The sequence below is a fragment of the Lissotriton vulgaris genome, chromosome 8 (genome assembly GCF_964263255.1).
Source record: "Lissotriton vulgaris chromosome 8, aLisVul1.2, whole genome shotgun sequence".
Classification (NCBI taxonomy): domain Eukaryota; kingdom Metazoa; phylum Chordata; class Amphibia; order Caudata; family Salamandridae; genus Lissotriton; species Lissotriton vulgaris.
The window spans coordinates 1,463,175,111-1,463,197,117 of NC_141696.1; the positions used below are offsets into that span (position 1 = coordinate 1,463,175,111).

The following is a 22,007-nucleotide window of genomic DNA, read 5'->3' on the forward strand; positions in this document are numbered from 1 at the left end:
AGAGACAATGAATCGTACGTGTAAATCAGTGTAGAGAAAATGTTACATAAGGCAAAGGGGACCACAAGGTGTAGGATTCACATGTCGTGATATTGATAGGCATTTTTAAAAAGTGCTTGGTCTGGAAAAGCACATACTCAGGATTCAGAACGTAACACAGTGGTTAGCATTGACTTTAACAATAAAAATCTATTTCCACCCAAATAAACCCCTTTATCAGCATCAGGATAATGAAAGACTGGAAAAAAACATACATTACTAACTTGTACCATGCAGTGTGTAAGCAGCTCCTTGATGACGGTTTATAGCTCACTGTGCTAGATTATGATTGTCTCTTATGAGGTGCAGAGTAACACAAGAATATCAGTGACAAAAGCAGTAACCCACTGACCTATGCACATAAAAGACTGTTTTTTAAAATGCATGGTAGGCGTTCTTTGCAGCAGGCATATTAACCCTCTGTGCTACATTAGATAAGTCAAACCAGCCACTGGACAACACTCTCCTCTCCCTCCAGCAGGTACATTAATCACTGGTGTTATCTTGACACCTTTATTGTTGCTCGAAAACTGCTAATTCTAGAAGGAACTTTGCAGTGCTTTTAAAACTGCTGCCTGAGGACCCCCTGGGAATGTGTCACGGACACCAGTTTGGGAAACACTGTCCTAGAGGATGAATCATGAGTCATGAAAGAATAGCTATAACATCTACTGGCCACAAGGAAACAACAGCAACACATCTCCAACACACCTTCCCGCTCATAAACAATCATCCATGGCAATTAACTGTTTCTATGTGTCCTGCACAACGCAGCACACATAGAAACAGCAAAAATGAGGAGAAATAAAGCATTTCTCCTCATTTTGTCAAGTTAAGACCATGTTTTTCCTGGTCTTAATTTTGGCGCTGTCTCATATTTACCCCCCACCCCCCTTTGTAAGCAGGGAACAGTGTCAAAATCAATGGTTCTTGTGGCAGAATACCTACTGCAACACCCGTTGCCCACCCCTTTCACGATAAGTGTAGCATGAAAGGGGGCCTTATCTACCAGGCGGAGTTAAGCTACGTTAAGTGGCTTAAAGCCACCTTGTAAATAAGGCAAAGACTGTATCGGCACAGCAACATGGCAAAAAAATAAATTTCTGTGGCGATGGGCGCTTGAAAATATGCCCATCTCTCCTTTAACCTTGTAAGGCCAGAAAACACAGTGCCAATAAATTAGGCTATAATAACAACTTTAATTAAGAGCAATTAGAAGCAGCACCTGTGAGATAAAGCACCATAAAAAATGTCTTTACTGTGTGCTGCTTAAATTATCATTATTGTAACACAATTCATCTCACTTATGAACGAAAACAAAATGTTCCCAAAACTCATTGAAAGCTGTGAACATCCTGTTTGGTCTCTGAACTTTTTACATACAGAATCTGCTCACATGCAAACACTGCATTTGGTGGTGTTTTACAGTGCACCAATATCCAACAATCCTTCAGAGTTTCTACAAAGGCTCAGTGTTTCAAAGAGTTTGTCAATATAATTAACAATATAAGCGCACCATTGATAGTATAAACAAAACAAAATATACAATATATTCTGTACAGAAATCCCCAGGGATCGAGAACAAAAACTTAGAGTCAATAAAAGTTCACTCACATATATTGTGCTTCTAATGTTAGATGAGGTGGAAACGCGTGTTATACACCCTGCAACAAGGATAGGACAACTTCATTCCACTCTTAATGGTATTCAAGATGCCCGCCATTCCGAAAACAACGTGTCTGGCAATGATTTCCAGAACTCTGAAAGGGTAATTAAAAGGGCACATTTCAAAATAGCACATTAAACACTTACATTAATATGACGTCAACTGGTTAATTATTTACATTTATTTAAAGAATTTGAAATGTGGACAAGATAATATTTAAGGTCAGGATGGGAATTCAAAAATGTCTTTATAGTACTTGCAGCACGAGGTCAGCAAGCAAGTTTCACTATTAACACTCAAAGCCTTGTGTAAAATTGTTCTCTGGAAAGTTTGTCTGTAAATATTAAGGGGCAGATTTATGAGGACGTTGCGCCTCTTTGCGCCGCAATTGCGTCACTTTATTTGACGCAACGGTGGTGCAAACAATGCGCCCTATTTACAAAGTGACGCATCTAGGAGATGCGTCACGTTGTAAAGCACTGCGCCATAAAGAGGCGTTCCTGCACAGGGGGGGGCGTTCCTGCGCAGGAACGCCTCCTGAAAGTGGCTGAGTGAAATCTATGAGATTTCACTCAGTCACTTTCAGGGCAATGCTGCGTCAAAACCCTGCGCCTGCTTGAAGCAGGCGTAGGTCTTGACGCAGCATTGTGTAGATGGTGTACCACCGAGCCTTGCTGGAGCTGCGTCGCGCTTGCGACGCGACTCCAGCAATGCGCCACATTTCCGGCACAGATGCGTCACGCATCTGTGCCGTTTTTGCACCATGGTGCGCCGCATTATAAATGCGGCGCACCATGGGTGGCGGAGCTGTGGAGCACTGTGGCGCACGTTAACTGGCGCATCCCCAGGGATGCGCCAGTTAACATAAATCTGCCCCTTAGGGCCTAATTAGGACTATGGCAGTCCATAGGACTGGCGTAGTCGTGGTGGCGGCCTGACAACCGCAGCACTTCGGGACGAGCAGCAGTATTACAAATGCAGGGGTTGGACCACCACGAGACCACGGCATCCGGCGGGGATCCACAATTCTCCGCAATCCTCAGCGGTGTGACGGCGGTCTTGAGGCTGCAATATGCCCGGTGGTGCCGCTGCGGCACTGCCAAGCATATTACGAGTTTCTTCACCGCCAGCTGTTTCACGGCAGTGACCCGCCATGCAAATGCGGGTGGTTAGGAAACTAGGGGAGACCTACAGCCCCTAGTTGCCTCTGTGCACAGGGGAACATGCAAGGGGCACATGGTGTGACCCCTGTCTGGATGTACTCGCATTTCCAGGACGGTATGGATTTTACGGGGCATATTATCAAGGGGGTTTATCTCCGCTTTTTTGGCTTTAAAAGCCAAGAAAGCGGAGATAAAATGATCTCCCTATTACCTAGCTGTCGCTAACACCAGTTAGTGACAGCTAGTAGGAGATAGCAACCATCTTGGGCCCCGCTTTGTATGTCAGTGATATTTATCACTAATGATATGCAAAGTGGGCACTAACACCTGCCCTGAGCAGTTCTTAGCCATGTTATCCAATGGGAAGTGGATAACATGGCAAAGAGCATTAGCTCGGTAATGCATGAATATCGCTGACTTTTCAGCGATATTCATGCATTGCGGCGATTTTTATCGCATTTGCGATAAACCTTGGTAATACCAAGGTTTATTTGCGATGAAAATCGCCGCAGCTCAGCGGTAAATTTTTGTCTCTAACCAAGCAATAGCGATAATTATCGCTATTGCTTGGTAATATGCCCCTACATTCCATGCCATCGTGGAACGTGCTGTGGCGGGGCCACAACTCTGCTTTTCTAAGGCTCTCCTATGACTCTTTGAAAAACTGTGCCCTGAGCCCGCCGCTGCAGGACCGCCCTCCGGATTTTAACTTGTAATCTGGTGGGCTTTGTGCGTAAGGCTTTGGCGGTCCTTGAGTGGAGCGTCAGTGTGGCAGCCAGGACCGCCAAAGTCGTAATCAGAGCCTTAGCTTTAAAACAGAGGGACACGTTTGCGAGACACTGTGTCACTATTTCTCAATAAAAACATGACATTATCTTTGAAGGGAGCACACCTTGTGCCAGTAACAACCAACAAAAGCCAAAAGAATGGCTATGAAAAGAGACACAGCAGGAGCTCTCCACACACATACACTCAAAGGAAGTTTGGCACTTGTTTTTAACATTTGTTGATTGGGTGCAGAAACAGTGCAGATAACTATATGTGACCATTGTCCAGCATTCGTCAACAAGAATTTTCAATCCTATTAAGGGCACAGGAGGTGAGGATTATGCAACTGATGCATCCCCCATCTAGGTTTATTTTGATAATAGCCATATTAATAACATCAAAAATAGAAATGTAAAAGAACAAAGTAACAAATAGTTCTTGAATTAACAAAAAATATCCCCAAAATGGGAGCTCATCCACCCGTTATAGTACAGTGTAACATATAAACACTCTTGATTACTGTAGCGTCACCTCTTTGTTACTGGATGGACAGCCTGCCATATCCTGAAAAACAAAATCTTCTTATGAACAATCATTGAAGAGAACTTATTTTCTCTCTCAAACAATGGGTGGGTAATAGAAAATAAATGCATATGCAACTCAGAATATTTTATTTTATTATTTATTAGCAGCCCGCCCCAGCGTTGCCTGGGGGCAATGAGGCTTCAGGGCCAACCCCCCGCCCACCCCGACATTGTCCGTGCATGCCCCGAATCACTCCCGCCCGACTCACTCCCGCCCCCCTCCCGCCCCGACTCACTCCCGCTCATGTCGTCTGTCTGCCTCACTTCACCCCCCCTGGGACGCCTCCCCCTGCATCACACAGTGTTTAGGAAAAGCTTGAAAACTTTTCCTTTCCTTACCTGTGCTCCTCACTGCACAGCCGCTCCTCACTGCACCGCCACTCCTCCTTAGTCGTCATCACGCACGTCGCGTCGCGGTCATCACGCACGTCGCGTCGCGGCCAGCGCTAGGTCCCGGCTGGCGCTACTTTCAGGGGACTACTTTGTTTTCAAACTTAATTTTTTTAATTTACTTTAAAAAAAAAATTATATAGCCTATGTCCATCTACACACCCTGACATTTTCATAGATGTACCGGGTGTGTAGATTGGCACTGTGGTTCCCGAGTTTACCTGGCCAAAAGGTGCAAGTTCTCTCTTTATAATAGTAGTATAGATTTTTTTTTTGAGTTTTCATTAGTGCGAACCAGACCCAAGGTAGGGTATCAGTCAATCAATCAATCAATCAATCAATCACTGCATTTCTAAAGCGCGCTAGATACCCATGAGGGTCTCAAGGCACAAGGGAGGGGGGGCGATACTGATAGAAGAGCCAGGTCTTCAGAAGTCTTCTGAAGGCCAGCAGGTCCTGAGTCTGTCGTAGGCTGGTAGGGAGAGCATTCCAGCTCTTGGCGGCGAGGTAGGAGAAGGATCCGCCGTGACTTTCCGGATACGAGGAACTGAGGCGAGGACGAGGTTGGCTGAGTATGTGGGTCCGATGTTGTGTGGTGCTTTGTGTGCGTGGATGAGGAGTTTGAAGGTGATCCTCTTGTTGACGGGGAGCCAGTGGAGGCTTCTCAGGTGGTGTGTAATGTGGCTGCGACGGGGGACGTCGAGGATCAGTCGTGCTGAGGCGTTCTGGATTCGTTGTAATCGTTTCAGGAGCTTGGTTGTTGTAGAGGGCATTTCCGTAGTCGAGTCTGCTGGTGACGAGGGCCTGGGTGACGTTTTTTCTCATGTCGGAGGGGATCCATTTGAAGATCCTGCAGAGTATTCGGAGGTGTTAAAGCAGGACGCGGAGACGGCGTTGACTTGCCTGGTCATGGAGAAGGTGGAGTCGAGGATGACCAACAGGTTGTGTGCGTGGTCTGTGGGTTCCAGGGCTGAGAATAGCGATGTGGGTCACCAAGAGTCGTCCCAGGCTGATGGGGTGTGTCCGAGAATGAGGACCTCTGTCTTGTCTGAATTCAGCTTCAGTCTGCTATCCTTCATCCAGTCGGCTATGGCCTTCCTTCCTCTGTGGAGGTTGGCTTTGGCGGTGTGGGGGTCTTCTGTGAGGGATATGATCAGCTGGGTGTCGTCGGCATAGGAGATGAAGTTGAGGGTATATTGTCGTGTGACATGGGCGAGCGGCGCCATGTAGATATTGAGCAGCGCCGGGCTGAGGGAGGACCCCTGTGGGACGCCGCAGATGATCTCAGTGGTTTTTGAGCGGAAGGGTGGGAAGCGGACGCTCTGGGTTCTGCTGTAGAGGAAGGATGTGGTCCAGGCCAGGGCCTATTCTTGAATTCTGGCGTCATGAAGGTGTGCTAACAGGGTTCGGTGGCAGACTGTGTCAAAGGCTGCTGATAGGTCCAGGAGGATGAGGGCGGCTGTTTCTCCTTTGTCCATCAGGATCCTGACGTCGTCAGTGGCGGCGATGAGGGCGGTCTCGGTGCTGTGGTTGCTGCGAAACCCGGATTGGGAGGGTCCAGGATGTTGTTGTCTTCGAGGTAGCGGGTTAGCTGTTTGTTGACGATCTTCTCTGTCACTTTTTCCAGGAACGGGAGCAGGGAGATAGGCCGGAAATTCTTAAGGTCATTGGGGTCCGCCTTGGGCTTCTTCAGAAGGGCGTTGATCATGACGTGCTTCCAGCTTTCCGGGAAGGATGCTGTCTCGAAGGAACTGTTGATTGTTATCCGGAGGTGGGGTGCTATGGTTGTGCTGGCTTTGTTGAAGATGTGGTGAGGGCAGGGGTCCGAAGGGGATCCAGAGTGGATGGAGTTCATGGTGTTGATGGTGTCTTCGTCGCTGATGTGGGACCAGGCGGTCAGGCGGCTGGTGCGGGTGGTTGTCGCAGGGGTGGTGGACTCGGTGGTTGGTGCGGGGGTGTCGGTGTTGAAGCTGTAGTGGATGTCGGCGATCTTGCGGTGAAAGAAGGTGGCTAGGGAGTCGCACAGGTCTTGTGATGGTGGGATGTCGTTACTGTTGGAGCTGGGGTTGGAGAGTTCTTTCACGATGTTGAAGAGCTCTTTGGTGTTGTGTGCGTTGTTGTCTAGGCGGTCCTTGAAGGCAGTCCTCTAGGCGGTTCTGATGAGTTGGTGGTGTCTGCGGGTGGCGCTCTTGTGGGCTGTGTGGCTGTCTGGTGTTCGGTCGTGGAGCCATTTCTTCTCCAGCTTCCGACAGGTGTGCTTGGAGATACGGAGGTCTTCGGTGAACCAGGCGGCTTTCTTGTTGGTGTGGTTGGTTGTGGAGGTCTTGAAAGGGGCGAGGGTGTTGGCGCAGTCATTGATCCATTGTTTGAGGTTGGTCGCAGCGGTGTCTGTGTCGGTGGGGTCGGCGGGTGGTCTCAGGGTGAGGGTGGTAGTCAGTTGGTCCTTGGTGACCTTGCCCCAGCAGCGGCGTGGTAGCTGTCGGGTGCGGTGGTGTGTGTGGTGGGTTTCCTGAAGGTGAAGTGGACACATCTGTCGGTCCAGTGGGGTTCAGTGGTGTGGTTGAAGGAGACATAGGGGCTTGTGGTGAAGATGGGGTCCAGCGTGTGTCCGGCGGCGTGAGTGGGTGTCGTCACGAGCTGTTTGAGTTCGAGGTTGGCGATCAGGGCGGTGGAGTTAGCGTCGTTGTTGTTCTCGAGGTGGAAGTTCAGGTCCCCGAGGAGGATGTAGTCCATGGAGGCGAGGGCGTGGGTGCTGACGAGGCCGGCAATGGTGTCACTGAACTGTGGTCGTGGTCCGGGAGGTCTGTAGACGAGTGTTCCTCTGAGGGTGGTGTTGGAGTCGGTGTGGATCTGGAAGTGCATGTGCTCGGTGGTGGTGAGGGTGTCGTCGGTGTTGGTCAAGACTCTGAGGGTGTCCTTGTGGATGATGGAGATTCCCCCTCCACTCCGTTGGTGCGTTCTCTTCGGGAGATCTTGTAGCCCTGTGGAATGGCTATGGCGATGTCTGGTGCTGAGGTGGCGTTCGCCAGTTCTCCGTCAGGAAGGCAACGTCGGGGCGGTGGAGTCTAGGAGATCCCAGATTTTGATGGCGTGTTTGCGAGCGGAGCGGGTGTTGAGGAGCCTGCAGCGGAGGTGGTTGGAGTCTCTGGTTAGTGGGGCTGGATGCTGGTGAATCTGCAGTTTCGGCAGGCGAAGGGTCCTTGGGTGCGCTTCGGGGTGGCCTGGTAGCAGGGGTGGCCTTGTCCGGTGTTGAGTGCGCGGAGGGTGCTGGAGTCGTAGTGCAGTCTGGTGTTGCGGGGGGCGTGGGGTCCAGGGGTTCTGTCGCTAGGCACTGCCAAGGCGTGGACGGGCTTGTCTTTGGCCGCCGGTGGCGCTTCGCTGCACACTTCCGCGCAGTGACCTCCATAAGAGGCGAAGTGGGAGGAAGGTGCAGCTGGGAGGCGGGAGCGGGGGGGCCAATGGGTGAGGGACACAAGGCAAAAGGGGCGGGCCACAGGGGAGCAGCGGCGGGAAGCGGGGGTGGGGGACACGGAGGGCAATGGCGCAAAAGGAGCGCCTAGAGCGGACAATTAGAATAAGTACAAAAAGTGAAAAAAGACAAAACTACTGGATGGGGAACGGAGACAAGGTTATACACAATGAGAGTGGCAGTCACCAGGGGCGGCGAACCCTCGGTCAGCGGCAGCAGCTGGGAGACACGGGCATCCAGAAGGAGCCGTGTGCGGCGTGGGGAGTGACCCGAGGTCAGGTCTCAGAGCACTTTACATAGTGAGCAAGGTATGAATAGCACATTTAGTAAAAACATAGCATACAAAAACAAAGCATACAAAGTAACAACATAGCATAACAGAGTTTGGGGGGGGTAAAAGCAGAATAGAGAATTGTCCTGAGCAATAAGAATCAATTTGATATTGTGCAAGTCTTAAGTTTCAAATATCAGTGGGCGGAGAGTATTGTCAAGTTTGAGGTTGTAAACTGGTGTGGTGTTTATGCAGATTTAAGGAAGGAATTTACTCACCAAGAATAATGTTGCTTCCTTTTTGAAGAGAGGTGTTGAGGCAAGTATTCTGATGAATGGCAGAAGCGAGTTCCAAATTCTTGGCGCCGCTCAAGAAAATGCTTTGTTGGAGGTTTTAGTCTTGTTGAACCGCGAGGGTTTCGGGAGTAGATTATCTGCGTTCCTAGAATGTCTGTTTCCTCCAAATAAAGTACGTTTTTGGGCTAGGTACTGGGGGGTGTTGTGGTGTAATGCCTTGTGAATGATGCAAGACATCTTTAAGTGAATACGAGCTTCATAGGATAGCTATGCTCCATATCAATAGTTACAATAAATCACAGGGTGGGTTTATCCTTTGGTCAGTGTCCTCAATAGAATTGAATATTCTGGTTTATCAATGTTAGAAAATGCTCTATTCTATAGAAGGACTGGAGGCTTCAGATTATGCAAGTTTAAAGCTATCAATATTATTTGAAATTAGGTTACTTACTGGTTTATGGTAGAATTGTTTGGAAGTGAATTCTGATAACCAGTTAGCCATAAGCGTAATGTCCGGTATGCGTGTGTCCAATGCAAAAGACTTGGAGGCCATAGCACCCTTGACAGAGTGTGCCCCAAAAGGTAAACATCAACGCAAGTCTGAGACAAAATACGAATAACTCACCTGCCTAGCATAAGTACCAAAATCGGACGGTAAGGTTGGAGGAGTGAAGGGAGAGTTGGCCGGAAGGTGATGATCTGAGATCTCTTATGACAGTAATAAAAGCATAGATAGCTCACAACACACAGTTTGGAATATGTTGAAAACAAAGGGTGTGTGATATATTTTGAATCGGTTAGTTTGAGTTCTACTGGAGATGATAAACATGAATCCTTCTAGAGTGAAAAACCTATCTACGAAAGACAGCGTAAAAAACAGTCTCTCGCATGAAGTACAGTGGAAAACAGATCATGTTAAAGTTGAGTTACAAGCTCCTTTACCTTACTGTGGATTGTACTGATGACTGTAAACCATATTTGTGAAGCACAAACCACATGCCCTTATTGGTCTCAAGCCGCTGGGGGCCGTTGTTGAAATTAAGTGAGCTATTGCCCAGATTCACATGATGCTGAGCTGAGCTGCCGCTGGAGCAGAGTATCGAACCATGAACCCTGTGCTCTGAAGTCAGCTGCCCTGGCCACTGCACCACACCTCTCCACTCTGTAGGATCACTGTGATTCTCCTTTCCAAAAAGTGACCTAATCTGAAAAATATATCGTACAACCCCGGTGGTCCTAGAGCTTGCCAAGAATGGCCATCAGCGAAACCCTCTAGCATCCTCCAAGCATAATAAATAAAAGAGGTGGCACACTTAAACTCTTTTTTTCTGGAGGAACTTATTACATGCTTGTGAAGTTTAATTAATCCATTCACATTGATTCCCCTCAAATTAGAACACCACCACTTCATTCACGAGGAAGATGTGTCCATGGGGAATCTGTCCTTCCTGCTTGTACCCACTGAATATTTCTATCATTTTCACCTTTGCAAATGTGTTACACCTGTCTGCCTTATGGTGGTCTTCCCCAAATATTTGCCTTATTCTTCCATTTTTTGCTGATCTCATTCTAGCTGACCTTAGGACTCTGCACACTTTATCACTGCTAACCAGTGTTAAAGTGCTTGCGTTCTCTCCTTTAAGCATGGTGAAACTGGTTTATACCCAGTTGGCGCATTCAATGTATTTGTAAGTCCCTAGCAAAGTGGTACTGCATGTACACACAGCTTGAAATTAAATGCAATTAGTGTGTATGCAGCACTCATTGTGCTCCCCACTTCAGTATCTTTTTAAACATGTCCCAGACCTGCAATTACAGCCTCTGTGTGCAGTTGTAAACTGCAATTCCGCTCTGGCAATATAAACCTTTTGACAGGCGTAAATCTTCCTTTTTAATACATATAAGTGACCATTAGTATATGCCCTAAATAGCCCATAGGGCAGAGTGGAGTGTGTTTGAAAAGTTGGACATGTACTTTTAACTTTTGCATGTCCGGGTTATGAAAAACTCTTAAATTCGTTTTCACTACTCCAGGGCCTGCCTCTCTCATAGGAAAAGATTGACTTAACCTAGTTCATTTAATATATAATAGTTCCAATTGTAGGAATGTCGAGTTTTGTGTCTAAAGAATTATAATTTAAATCCCTTTTAAGGTAAAGTCATAGTCTAAGTCACAGTTGTGAAAATGCCACTTTTAGAAAGTTTGCATTTCTTGTTCCAACCACTTGGAGCCTGCAGCCTGTATCCTGGGTCACAAGATTAGATGTAGTTGGCATTTGGCATTTGTGTAATGCTCACAGACACTAAGACAAAGACAGAATAGGTGTTGGCAGTATGAGCCATCTCTGACTTGATGAGGGGGAGTAGCTGTCATCTCTCAAACGTGTGCATCACAAAGGCGCTGCCCGACACACTAAGAAATGGGTTTGACACTAGTCTTCTGTGACTTCAGACAAGCTGGAGCCAGGGCGGGGAAGCAAGAAATTCCAAACACCTGTAGGGGGTGGAAACCGCCAGAACTTTCTCCTACTTCAAAGTGGGCAACAGGTATAAATATTGGACCCTCAGAGCCAACTCTTCAGTACACCTCTGGACCGGTGGAAGACTCAGAAGAACTCCTGCGCTACTCTGCAAGAAGGACCGCTACTCTGCTGCTTCAGTGAAAGGACTGGGCTTGCATCTCTAATCTAGGACCACCACAGTTTGGGCGGTCTCAACCTTGCTGCAATTTAGTAAAGACCTAAGGACAGACCTCTTTAAAGATCAGTAAATCATGATTAAAGTTCCTGTTTTTATGGTGTTTGGTTTTTTGACATTTCCATCTATATTCGTACATATTTGTTTTCTTATTTTATTTGCCATTATCTATTCTTATTTTGGGTTTTGTAAGAATTGTGAAATGTGTTTGAAACCACTGAGAATCATTCAAAAAATAGCTTTTTTCCATTTTTGTCCATATTCAGAAATATACACAGTCAGAGAAATATGTGCTTTTCTGTTTGTATTTATCTGCAAATATCGATAAAAATGGAAAATGGGGAGGATTAATCATGCTGCAGTAGCAGTCAACTTTTGCTATTAGGAACAAGCCACCCTTTACATCACACTTGTTTATGCATATTTGCATTAGACCCTGTGCAGGGCTCCATCGGGGTGCTAATCCTGTACCTTCTTTGTAAAGCGCTCTCAAACCAGATGGTATTTAAGTCTTCAAGTAAGGAGGTGAGGGAAGAGGACATTGCAGTTCTACTGGTAGAACTCCAAGGGGCATATTACCAACGAGTAGCGATATTTATCGCTAACTAGGCTTTGCAACAATTTTTTTTATCGCTAAGCATCGCCGGAAATTATCGCTGAGATAACTTGCTATTAGCAACGTTTATCTCAGAAGTGATAAAAAATCCTCACGCTAACTGCCAAATGAGAGATTATCGCTGGAAAACCAACAATAATCTCTCGAAGTTTGGCGTTAGCTTGATGATAGGGGCTCACAAACTTAGCCATGATGTCCATTCTTCCATAGGATATCATGGCTAAGTCAGGAAAATACCAGGTGTAAAAAAAGCAGCGCTAACCGCGGTTAGCGCTGCTTTTTTTATCACTAACAGGGTTAGCGATATACTTGATAATAGGAGAAATGTCGCTTAACAACATTTCTCCTATTATTTTTCTCTGGAACGACCCCTTTGCATCTCATTAGAGATGCAAGGGGAAGCGTAGGGAAAAAGGTTGCTAACATGAACATGCAAATTTACGTGTTAGCACCCTGTTGCTGATAGGGAGATAATTTTATCTCCGCTTTCTTGGCTTTTACAGCCAAAAAAGCGGAGATAAATCCCTTGATAATATGCCCCCAAGTTCTCAGACTAGAGCCTGTGAAAACTTTTCTTATGGTTTGATGCCTCACAGGGATATTCCGTAGAAGCTCTTGCACAAACCTTCTGTGATCCTCCTGACATAGAAAGCTTGTCTGCAAGTTTCTTGGTAATTTTTTGTTCTTGTAGGTCAGGCATTCTAATCTGATTTATCAGTCTAGATTATAAAAAGGAGCCCAAGAGAGTGAACAGAATAAGGGAGGTATGGTCAAAGCGGTGTGCTTGGGGCTGAACCAGCTGCTGCTTGTTGCGATGATTTTAACAGGGTTAGGCAATTTTAGGGAGGTATCCGAAGATTGCAATGCTGTAGTTGAGGCTTGATGGAAAAAAGCAGGAATTAAACCACGGAATAGTATCAATCATGCTAAGAATTACATTCTTCTATGATCATCAGAATTTGAAGTTGAACTTGTGCTCTTTTTACTCTTTTATTTTTATTTAGCTGAATATGTAACATGTTTTATCTTTGCTGATGGTGTGCTCATCCAGATCTGGAAGGGAAGTGTTGATAGGGAAGAGGAGACATTTATGATTTCTGTTTTCCATGGTTTAATTAAAAAATGTTAGTAATACCCAGTTCTGAATTTGCAACAGGCATACAGTTATATATTGTCCCATAGTTATTTGGTGCATACATTCAAATATTTGCCTGAAGAACCTGAATTTGTTTGTTCCATGGCAGGCGGGCATGGCCTTGTAGTTGGGGCTACAACGCTCCCTTGGACTTAGGGCCAATCTGATCTGCATAAGGTGTGTCCTCTCTCTCTCTTGCAAATGCACAGTAGATCTTAAAAAATGAAGTAAGCCACCACAGACGCTTTGTCTTCATATAAGATGTAAGAAATCCAGGGGGTCTGATTCACAAAGGACCTCTGCGCTCAAGGCGAAGGACCTGCGGTCGTGGGGGAGTCTCCTCACTCAAGGCAGAATCCCCCCACAACAGTGGGGCCTACGCCATGGATGCGGAGACCCTTTGTGAATCAGGCCCTCTAAATTTAAAGGTCTTCTCTAATAACTTTTGAGTTTGAAACTGTAAGTTAAGGAGACTATATCACGTGCTATACAAGGAATGGCGACAAGAAGCGTCTTCTAACCATGGAATTACACTAGTTTCAAAATGATTACAATGATGTGCATATTGCACACCAAATGTGGTGAATAGGCATATTGCACCACAATATAGTCGCAAATTATCCACACTGTGCATGATCCACCCGTGGCACCTTTGGTTACGTGCTGGGTATTTAAAGTATCAGGACACTTCGGGATCGCACTGGTATAGTAATGTGTATTTAGCTTCATGTCATGCAGAGATACATTATGGCATTTAACAAATAATTTTGCCCAACATTGCTGGATGAACCCCACTAATATATTGTAACTACACTTGGATGCATAGGAAAGTAAAAAAATCTAATTTTGAAATTCTCTTGTTTTGTGTGTCTTAGGAGATACAAGTGAGAACTCTTCACTTCGCTTTCTACACAACGTCTCTCAGTTCAAAGAGGAAGGCCACACTTGTGTTCAACACCAGAGTTCCAGAGGTGCGCCAGTGGTCATCAAAGCTTATGTATATGCAAGACCACCGCCATGGTCAGAGTATCTACCCACCATCTATGTGATAACACCCACCTACACGCGGCCTGTCCAGAAGGCGGAGCTGACTCGTCTAGTCAACACGTTCTTACATGTGCGGAACTTGTACTGGATCCTGGTTGAGGATTCCCCAAGGAGGACCAATCTGGTGGCAAGTCTACTGGAGACATCCAGTCTGAACTTCACCCACCTGAACGTGGAAAGCCCCAGGAGCTTGAAGCTTGGCCTGTCCTGGATGCCGTCGCACACTCCTCGAGGCACTCTGCAGCGGAACCTGGGTCTGCGCTGGCTGCGGGATCATCTCAGGACTATGACCACACAAGAAGGGGTTGTGTACTTTGCAGACGATGATAACACATACAGCTTGGAGTTGTTTGAGGAGGTAAAACGTTGATAGCATTGTGATCATGACAACTGTTTACAAAAATTCTATAAATTAGTATTTGGAGCTCAGAAGTTCATCAGTGTGAATTGATTCATTTAGTTGTGGGTAAGAAGCATTGGAGCAAGGTTACTAGAGAATTGGTGTGCAAAATTCATGTATTGCTTCTGCAGGCAAAGACTTGCGCATCTGCTTTGAATATAGAGATTGTAGTAGTGACTATCAAAGCCAACATATCAACGGGTCACAGCACCTCGACCAAAATATCGAGGGGCGAAATATCGCATCAATAATTGCACAGAAGCAGTGTCATCTTAAGGTCTTTAGGAGATGTAGGCAAGGCATGATCTAGGAGCCCCTGTCTAGAGCAGATTTGAATTGTATTACTCATTGCCTTACAATTCAATGTTAAACCTTATTAGGATCACACAACAATGGTTGAAATATGTTTTGCTCGGGAATCCTAAAATCAGTAAGATGACTCTCGGTAGAGAGACTGAGTCAAGGGTAGAGGTAGGCAGAGGGAGAGAGGGAGAGAGAGAAGAAGAGGAAGAGGGAGAGGGAGGGAGAGGAAAAGGGAGAGGGAGAGAGAAGAAGAGAGAGAGAGAGCAAGAGGGAGAGGAAGAGGGAGAGGGAGGGAGAAGAAGAGGGATAGGGAGAGGGAGAGGAAGAGGGAGAGAAAGAGGGATAGGGAGAGAGAGAGAAGAAGAGGGATAGGGAGAGGGCGAGAGAGAGAGGGAGAGAGAGAGAGAGGAAAAGGGAGAGGGAGAGAGCGGGAGAGGGAGAGAAGGAGAGAGAGAGAGGGAGAGAGAGAGAAGAAAAGGGAGAGGGAGAGAGCGGGAGAGGGAGGGAGAAGAAGAGGGAGAGGAGAGGGAGAGAGAGAGGAAGAGGAAGAGGGAGAGGGAGGGAGAAGATGAGGGAGAGAGAGAGAGGAAAAGGGAGAGGTAGAGGGAGGGAGAGGAAGAGGGATAGGGAGAGGGAGAGAGATAGAGGGAGAGGAAAAGGGATAGGGGGAGAGGAAGAGGGAGAGAGAGAGAGAGAGAGAAGAAGAGGGATAGGGACAGGGAGAGAGGGAGAGGGAGAGAGGGAGAGGGAGAGGGATAGGGAGAGAGAGAGAGGAAAAGGGAGAGGGAGAAAGAGGGAAAGGGAGAGAGGGAGAGAGAGAGAGGGAGAGAGAGAGAGGGAGAGAGAGAGAAAGAGAGGAAATGGGAGAGGGAGAGAGCGGGAGAGGGAGAGAGGGAGAGAGAGAGAGAGGGAGAGAGAGAGAGAGCGCACAAGAAAGAGAGAGAGGGAGAGAGGGGAAGAGGGATAAGGAGAGGGAGATGGAGATTGAGAGAGAGAGAGAGAGAGAGAGAGAGCGCAAGAGAGAGAGAGGTAGAGGAAAAGGGAGAGGGAGAGAGAGGAAGAGGGATAGGGAGAGGGAGATGGAGAGTGAGAGAGAGAGAGAGAGAGAGAGCGCAAGAGAGAGAGGGAGAGGTAAAGGGAGAGGGAGAGAGAGGAAGAGGGATAAGGAGAGGGAGATGGAGAGAGGGAGAGAGAGAGAGTGCAGAAGAGGGACAGGGAGAGGGAGAGAGAGAGGGGAAATGGGAGAGGGAAAGGGAGAGAGAGAGGGATAGGGATAGGGAGAGAGAGAGAGAGGGAGACAGGAAGAGAGAGAGAGGGGGACTGGGAGAGAGAGAGAGGGAGAGAGAGAGAGAGAGAGAGAGAGAGGGAGAGGGGTAGGGAGAGGGAGAGAGCAGGATAGGGAGAGAGAGGGAGAGAGAGAGAGAGAGAGAGAGAGAGAGAGGGAGAGGGAAAGGGAGAGGGAGAGAAAGATATCCCAGGGTGCTCCTTGGGAGATGGGGGCCATGGGCAATTGCCCACTTTGCCCGTGTTTTAAAACGTCTCTGCATAAAGGGAGGTAATGATTTACTGTACTTAACGCCACAGCTAAGTACCTTGAAAAAAAAATATATATGTACATATATATAGATAGATATATATATAAAAACCAAATCTCCTTCTTGCAAATGAGTAGAGACCATGCAGGGGAACACTTTTGAAGCACGCTTTATTCCTTGTGTGGTGAATGCATTTCGGCAATTTAATCAGCCTTCTTCAGCGCCCAAGTAACCAGGAGGTTTCCAACAAACAAACTTGAGTTCTTCCTCCCTCTTATTCGTTGAGAGCACGCTCCGCCCCCTGTAGATTACTGCTCACCTGTTGTCAGTTCACATAGTGGATGAGAACTGCAACACCCAGAATGCATCGTGATGAGTCCAGGTAGGTTCTGCATAGGGAGTTTTAGATTCAGACGGTTCTTGGCAAAACAGTTCGTGAAAAAATAATTTCCTGCTTGTGATGGAGCAAAGCACCTCCTAGGGTCCTCAAACCGCCTCAGCCTTAGACATTGAGTGTTGTTTCCAGTGGGGGCAGCAAAGACAAAGCCTGCCGCCCAGCATGCGGTTAGGTAACCTCAAACCGCCTTCTATTCTCCCCAAAGTCCAAAGAGTTAGACATTGGGTGTTGTGTCCGGCCTGGGCAGCCCATCCCGACGTTGTCCGGGTATGAAATAGAATGTGTGCAATGTGTGTAATAGGCAAGGGAAATTTATTTTTAAATCTCGCGATAGACAACATTTTTAGCATGAAGTGTCACAGTAGTTAGGCATGTGTGTGCAGATACTGTGTGTACCTCGGAGTAAGAAGTATTAGCAGATGTCTCTAGTGTGTATGTACTCCACTTCCGTAGGTAAGCGTGAGTGAAAGTGCATTCAGTTGTAAATTTCGTGTCCCCGCAGGCACGCTGATCGCGTCATCCCCTGCTTGAGGCCCGGCTCCAGTTTTGTTTGATGTTGTGCTTGTGGTGTAAAGTTGTTCATGCAGAGAGTTGAGTGGGTGACAGCGTGCACTGGAGACGCTGTGCGTGTGGGAAAGTGCAGTCAGTTCAAAGGTTAGTGTCCCAGCAGGCGCGCTTAGGCGTGTCATCCGCCGCCTGAGCCCGGCTCCAGCCCTGTTTGATGTTGTGCGCTGGTGTCAATTCGTTTATGCAGAGAGTTGAGTGTGTGACGGCGCGCAGGAGACGCTGCAGTTAGTGTCCCCGCAGGTGAAGTAATTCGGGGTTCCCAAGGCCTACACGCTCCAGAGATAACCCACTTACACTCAAGAACTGTTGGCACGGAAACTGTAAAAGGCAAAGAACAAGTTTATTAAGACCCCATGGGGTGGTGGTACACTCAAACAGCACCCTTCGGTAATGCAAGAGGTATCACACCGAACACCGGTGTGACCCCGTTTATATACAGTTTGGGGCAATAAAAGATAGGCGGCACAAGTTAGAACACATTTTAAGGACATATATGGTCATGTTTTGGAATACTGCCAGCTCATTGGAGGGGCACAACTCTGCTGGTCAGTTTGGTGCACATTCCAGAAGGTTTACGGGTCAGTGGGAACTGCGCATGTGCGGCTTGACCAGTACTAAAAATAGCCTGTTGCTGGGCAGATAGAAGTGGTCAGCGGAACGGACAACGGACTAAAGGGCACGCCGGCCACGAGGCCGTTCATGATCTAAGATGGCCGCTGCAACATTCAAAATGGCGTTTTCATATATAGCCAAGTTAAGGAGGACAACGTGTAGGTTCAGCTAATCGCTAATGCGGCCGGGCCAATTACGACAGACGACCCTTTTAGCGTTTAGCTGAATCTACCTCATAGTGAACATAATCAGGATGTTCGTCCTCGATGTCTATTAACATTATTTGTGTTACCTCTTTGTGAAGCATCATTTTGTCATGAGCAAGAGCTCGCCTTGATGGTATGCAAGCTGATAAACACATTGAACATAAAGCTGGGCCACATTGAATACATAGGCATATGAAAAACATGGCTCCTACAAGTATACAGAGAATCGTCAACAGTTTCCAGCCCCAAATTGCAAGCATGGACCAGAACCATCCCGAAAGTGTCCAAGTTCCATTGTCCGGGTGTATTTCAGCTGCTATTTTATGAAGCTTAGAAATAGCATCGTACACAGATGGAGAATTGTCCGGAATGTATACGCAACAGCTGCTTCCAATAAATCTACATGCTCCCCCACGATCAGCCAAAACAACATCCAATACCATTCGATTTTGGAGGGTGACAATCCTGGAAATCGGTAGTTCCTCGGTAATATTCCCCAGAGCAATGGCAGTGTCATTTGCAACAGCCTCGACAACACGTGTCAGTCGTCTGATTTTCCGGCTGTTCAGTGCAGCCCCCACAAAGGAGAATAGTCCCAGATTAAAGTCCACATATTGTTGTAATGCAGTGTCCGTTTGGTCAACGTCCTCCAGAACAACAGTTCGCTTAACCCTATTCAAGACGAAGTCATGGTACAACGTATAATCATTGTGATACATCGGAGGGGCAATGAATACAGGAGGTAACACAAACGATACATAGCACGTGCCCAACCACCCCAATGGAAGCTGATGGTAGCCCTTCGTTCCACAGATAAAATATGTATTTCGTGATGCAACAAATGAAATGCCATTCGGGCTATCAAACGTGAGAGTAGTATTACATTCGCTTTTCCCCACTGCAATCGAACCCTTGTTCCTGATACATAAATCAGCTTTTGTAGCAATGACATTTATAACATGAGCACTAGAGACATTGATGTTCCTCTGATTACTGTATACACGTGGGGCAGACACATTATCAGGCCTGTACTCTTCCCATTCGAAACGAGTGCCCTCAGCCCGGGGAAACCCATCCTTGTCGTGGAAACATACTTTATTCAAACGGAAAAGCACCCCCCCTTTTGTTGGCCATCTCATAGTAAAGAGGAGGGTGTACCAAGCGTTGCATGACCCATTATGCGAAAACGGGAGTGGAATAAGTGGGGTGCCCCCTCTTTTCTGGTGCCCTGGCAACATCCCACACACCCAGCAATTTGAAGTATTGGTCATGTTATGTGTGTGGTGTAGAATCTGAATGAAGCTGTTATTTAAGTACGTTTGGCGGTGTCGTTCTTCATGAAAGGGCAGTGTAAAATGAAAATGTTCAGACGGAGCCGGGGTAGTCGGCAGCAAATGTTCACGTGCAGGCACCACAAGTTCAACTACCCAGGCTATAACAGCTATCACCACAATGGTCAAAACAAAGAGAAAGGCACCCAATATTTTCTTATCACGGGATGCCGTTGATGCCATAGTTCAAGAATGTTCGTGCAAAGTCTCAAATGGCACACTGTTTACAAATTGTTCACAAAAGTCTCAGATACACGTACGTATATACCTAAAAAAAGAAAAATACGGTGCTGAACTCCGAGGTAGCTGTTGTTTTCTTCTCCGGGCCAAGACGGGTGTCGCTACTCTGGCAGAACTGATCCCCCCCCTTGGAATTCCCGGTTTCCGTTTCACAAACCTGGAGCGGTAACCAACCAGTCATTTAAAAAAAACAAAACAAAAATCTTCTTATCGTGGGCGCAGGTTGTAGCGCTCTCTTCCGGCAGCAGATTGGTCCGGGAAGGCTCCCTCAACTTCGGCCGACGTCACAGCTGGGCTCTTTTCTTTCTCCAAGATCTCCTTATAATCAGTCAACACAGCAGGAGTCACCAGATCCGGAGAGACACGGCGACAATGTGTCGAATGCACCCACCGCTTTCTGTTGGTCACTCGTACTGCGGTGCGGGTCGCAAGGAGGACCTGCTCGGGGCCCTTCCACCTGGGCTCCAGACTGCTTGCTCTCTCGAACGAGGGTATCATAACATGATCCCCAGGACGAAGATCGTGGCCCTCTCCAATAGAGTTATCAGGGAGCGCTTCTCGAACCTGTTGATGAATAGAGAGCAAATCATTTGTTAATCGTGCCAAATAATCATTCATCATAACACAAGGCACATCATGCATTAATCGCGGCTTGGGCACCCCCCAAATATTCATCGGGCGGCCAAACACCACCTCATAAGGCGTAAGGCCAGTTCGGGAGTGGGGTACTGACCTAAGAGAGAGCAGTGCTAGCGGCAAAGCATCTGGCCACTTCAACGATGTAGACGCCACAATTTTGGCAAGCTTAAGCTTCAACGTAGCATTGTACCGCTCGACCAAACCTGCTGACTGAGGGTGGAATACAGCGTGGAACTTCTGCTGAATCCCTAGCCCCTTCAGTACATATTCCAGAATCTTTCCAACAAAATGGGGCCCATTATCGCTCCACAAAAATTTGCAAACTCCAAAGCGAGGAAAAAATTCCTTAAGCAACACCTTAGCTGTTGTCAAAGCCGTATTGTCTTTCGTGGGGTAGGCCTCAACCCATTTGCTAAAAGCACACACCACCACTAGGACATACTTCAGGTTATTGCAGCGCTCGAGTTGGATGTAGTCCATTTGAAGCACTTCAAACGGTGCAGAAGGTGGAACGAACCCTCCTTTCGGAGTATGGGTCCCCTTTCCAGGATTGTGTTGCAAACATACCAGGCAGGTCTGCACTACTCTCTTTGCAGTATTAGCAATCTCGGGATGTTCCCAAACTCGTGTTAAAAGCCGAGTGATTGCAAGAGCTCCGACATGAGCCAGTCCATGTGTCATCTGGACCATCGCCTGTAAGTAAGCCGCAGGCAATTTCCACTTCTCCATGTCTTTACTTCTCCAACAACCCTCATCATGTAGTACCCCATCTGCTGCCCAAGCCGCAAGTTCAGATTCAGTAGCTGATTTTTGAATATCCAATATTTCTGCTCTAGCATCATTCCATCGCTCAGCCTGCGATTGTACCACATACATGGGGGAGCTAGTTCGGGACATAGCCGTTTGTCTAGCTATGCTGTCTGCAAAGGCATTTCCTTGACCCACTTTATCCATAATCTTTTTATGGGCACTGCACTTCACTATCGCTACTTTCTTAGGGCCAAGCAATGCATTTAGGAGATCACGCACTAGCTCTCCGTGCATAATGTGCTCTCCGTGTGATGTCAGAAACCCACGTTCCCTCCAAAGTAGCCCAAAGTCATGGGCCACTCCAAAGGCATACCGGCTGTCCGTGTATATGTTCACACATAAACCAGCGCTCAGTTCGCAGGCTCTTGTTAAGGCTATCAGCTCTGCTGCCTGAGCCGACTTTTGTGGTATCCTAGCTGTTTCTACCACTGTCTTAAGTGTCGTGATCGCATATGCTGCGGAAGTCGTACCATCTGGCAGCCTTAGACACGATCCATCAACCCACAGTTCCCCATCCACATCTGGAAGTGGCACATCCTGTAAGTCGACACGACCCTTTGTCTGTTCCTCGGTCAGGAAAACACAGTCGTGATGTTTTTCTTCCTGACCCTCCTCGGCCGGATAGGGCAGTAAAGTGGCAGGATTCAAAGTAGCACATCTTTTCAATGTAATATGTGGCGCCAAGAGTGTCAGCTCGTATCCTGTTAGCCGTGCACTCGTGAGATATTGGGTCTTGGTTTGGTTTAACAGGGCATCTACTGCGTGAGGAACTAACACCAACAATTTGTGTGATAACACTATTCCCTCACTCTGTCGTATGGCTACT

At 47.2% G+C, this 22,007-nt stretch overlaps 1 protein-coding gene across 1 annotated transcript in view; it reads left to right on the forward strand.

The window, feature by feature from the left end:
• Positions 1-22,007, forward strand: part of LOC147698928 (galactosylgalactosylxylosylprotein 3-beta-glucuronosyltransferase 1-like) — a 430,388-nt gene that overhangs the window by 336,593 nt on the left and 71,788 nt on the right. The window contains exon 3 of the mRNA XM_086933531.1: positions 13,970-14,499. Within this exon, the coding sequence (XP_086789657.1) occupies positions 13,970-14,499 (530 nt within the window). The remainder of the gene's footprint in view (positions 1-13,969; positions 14,500-22,007) is intronic.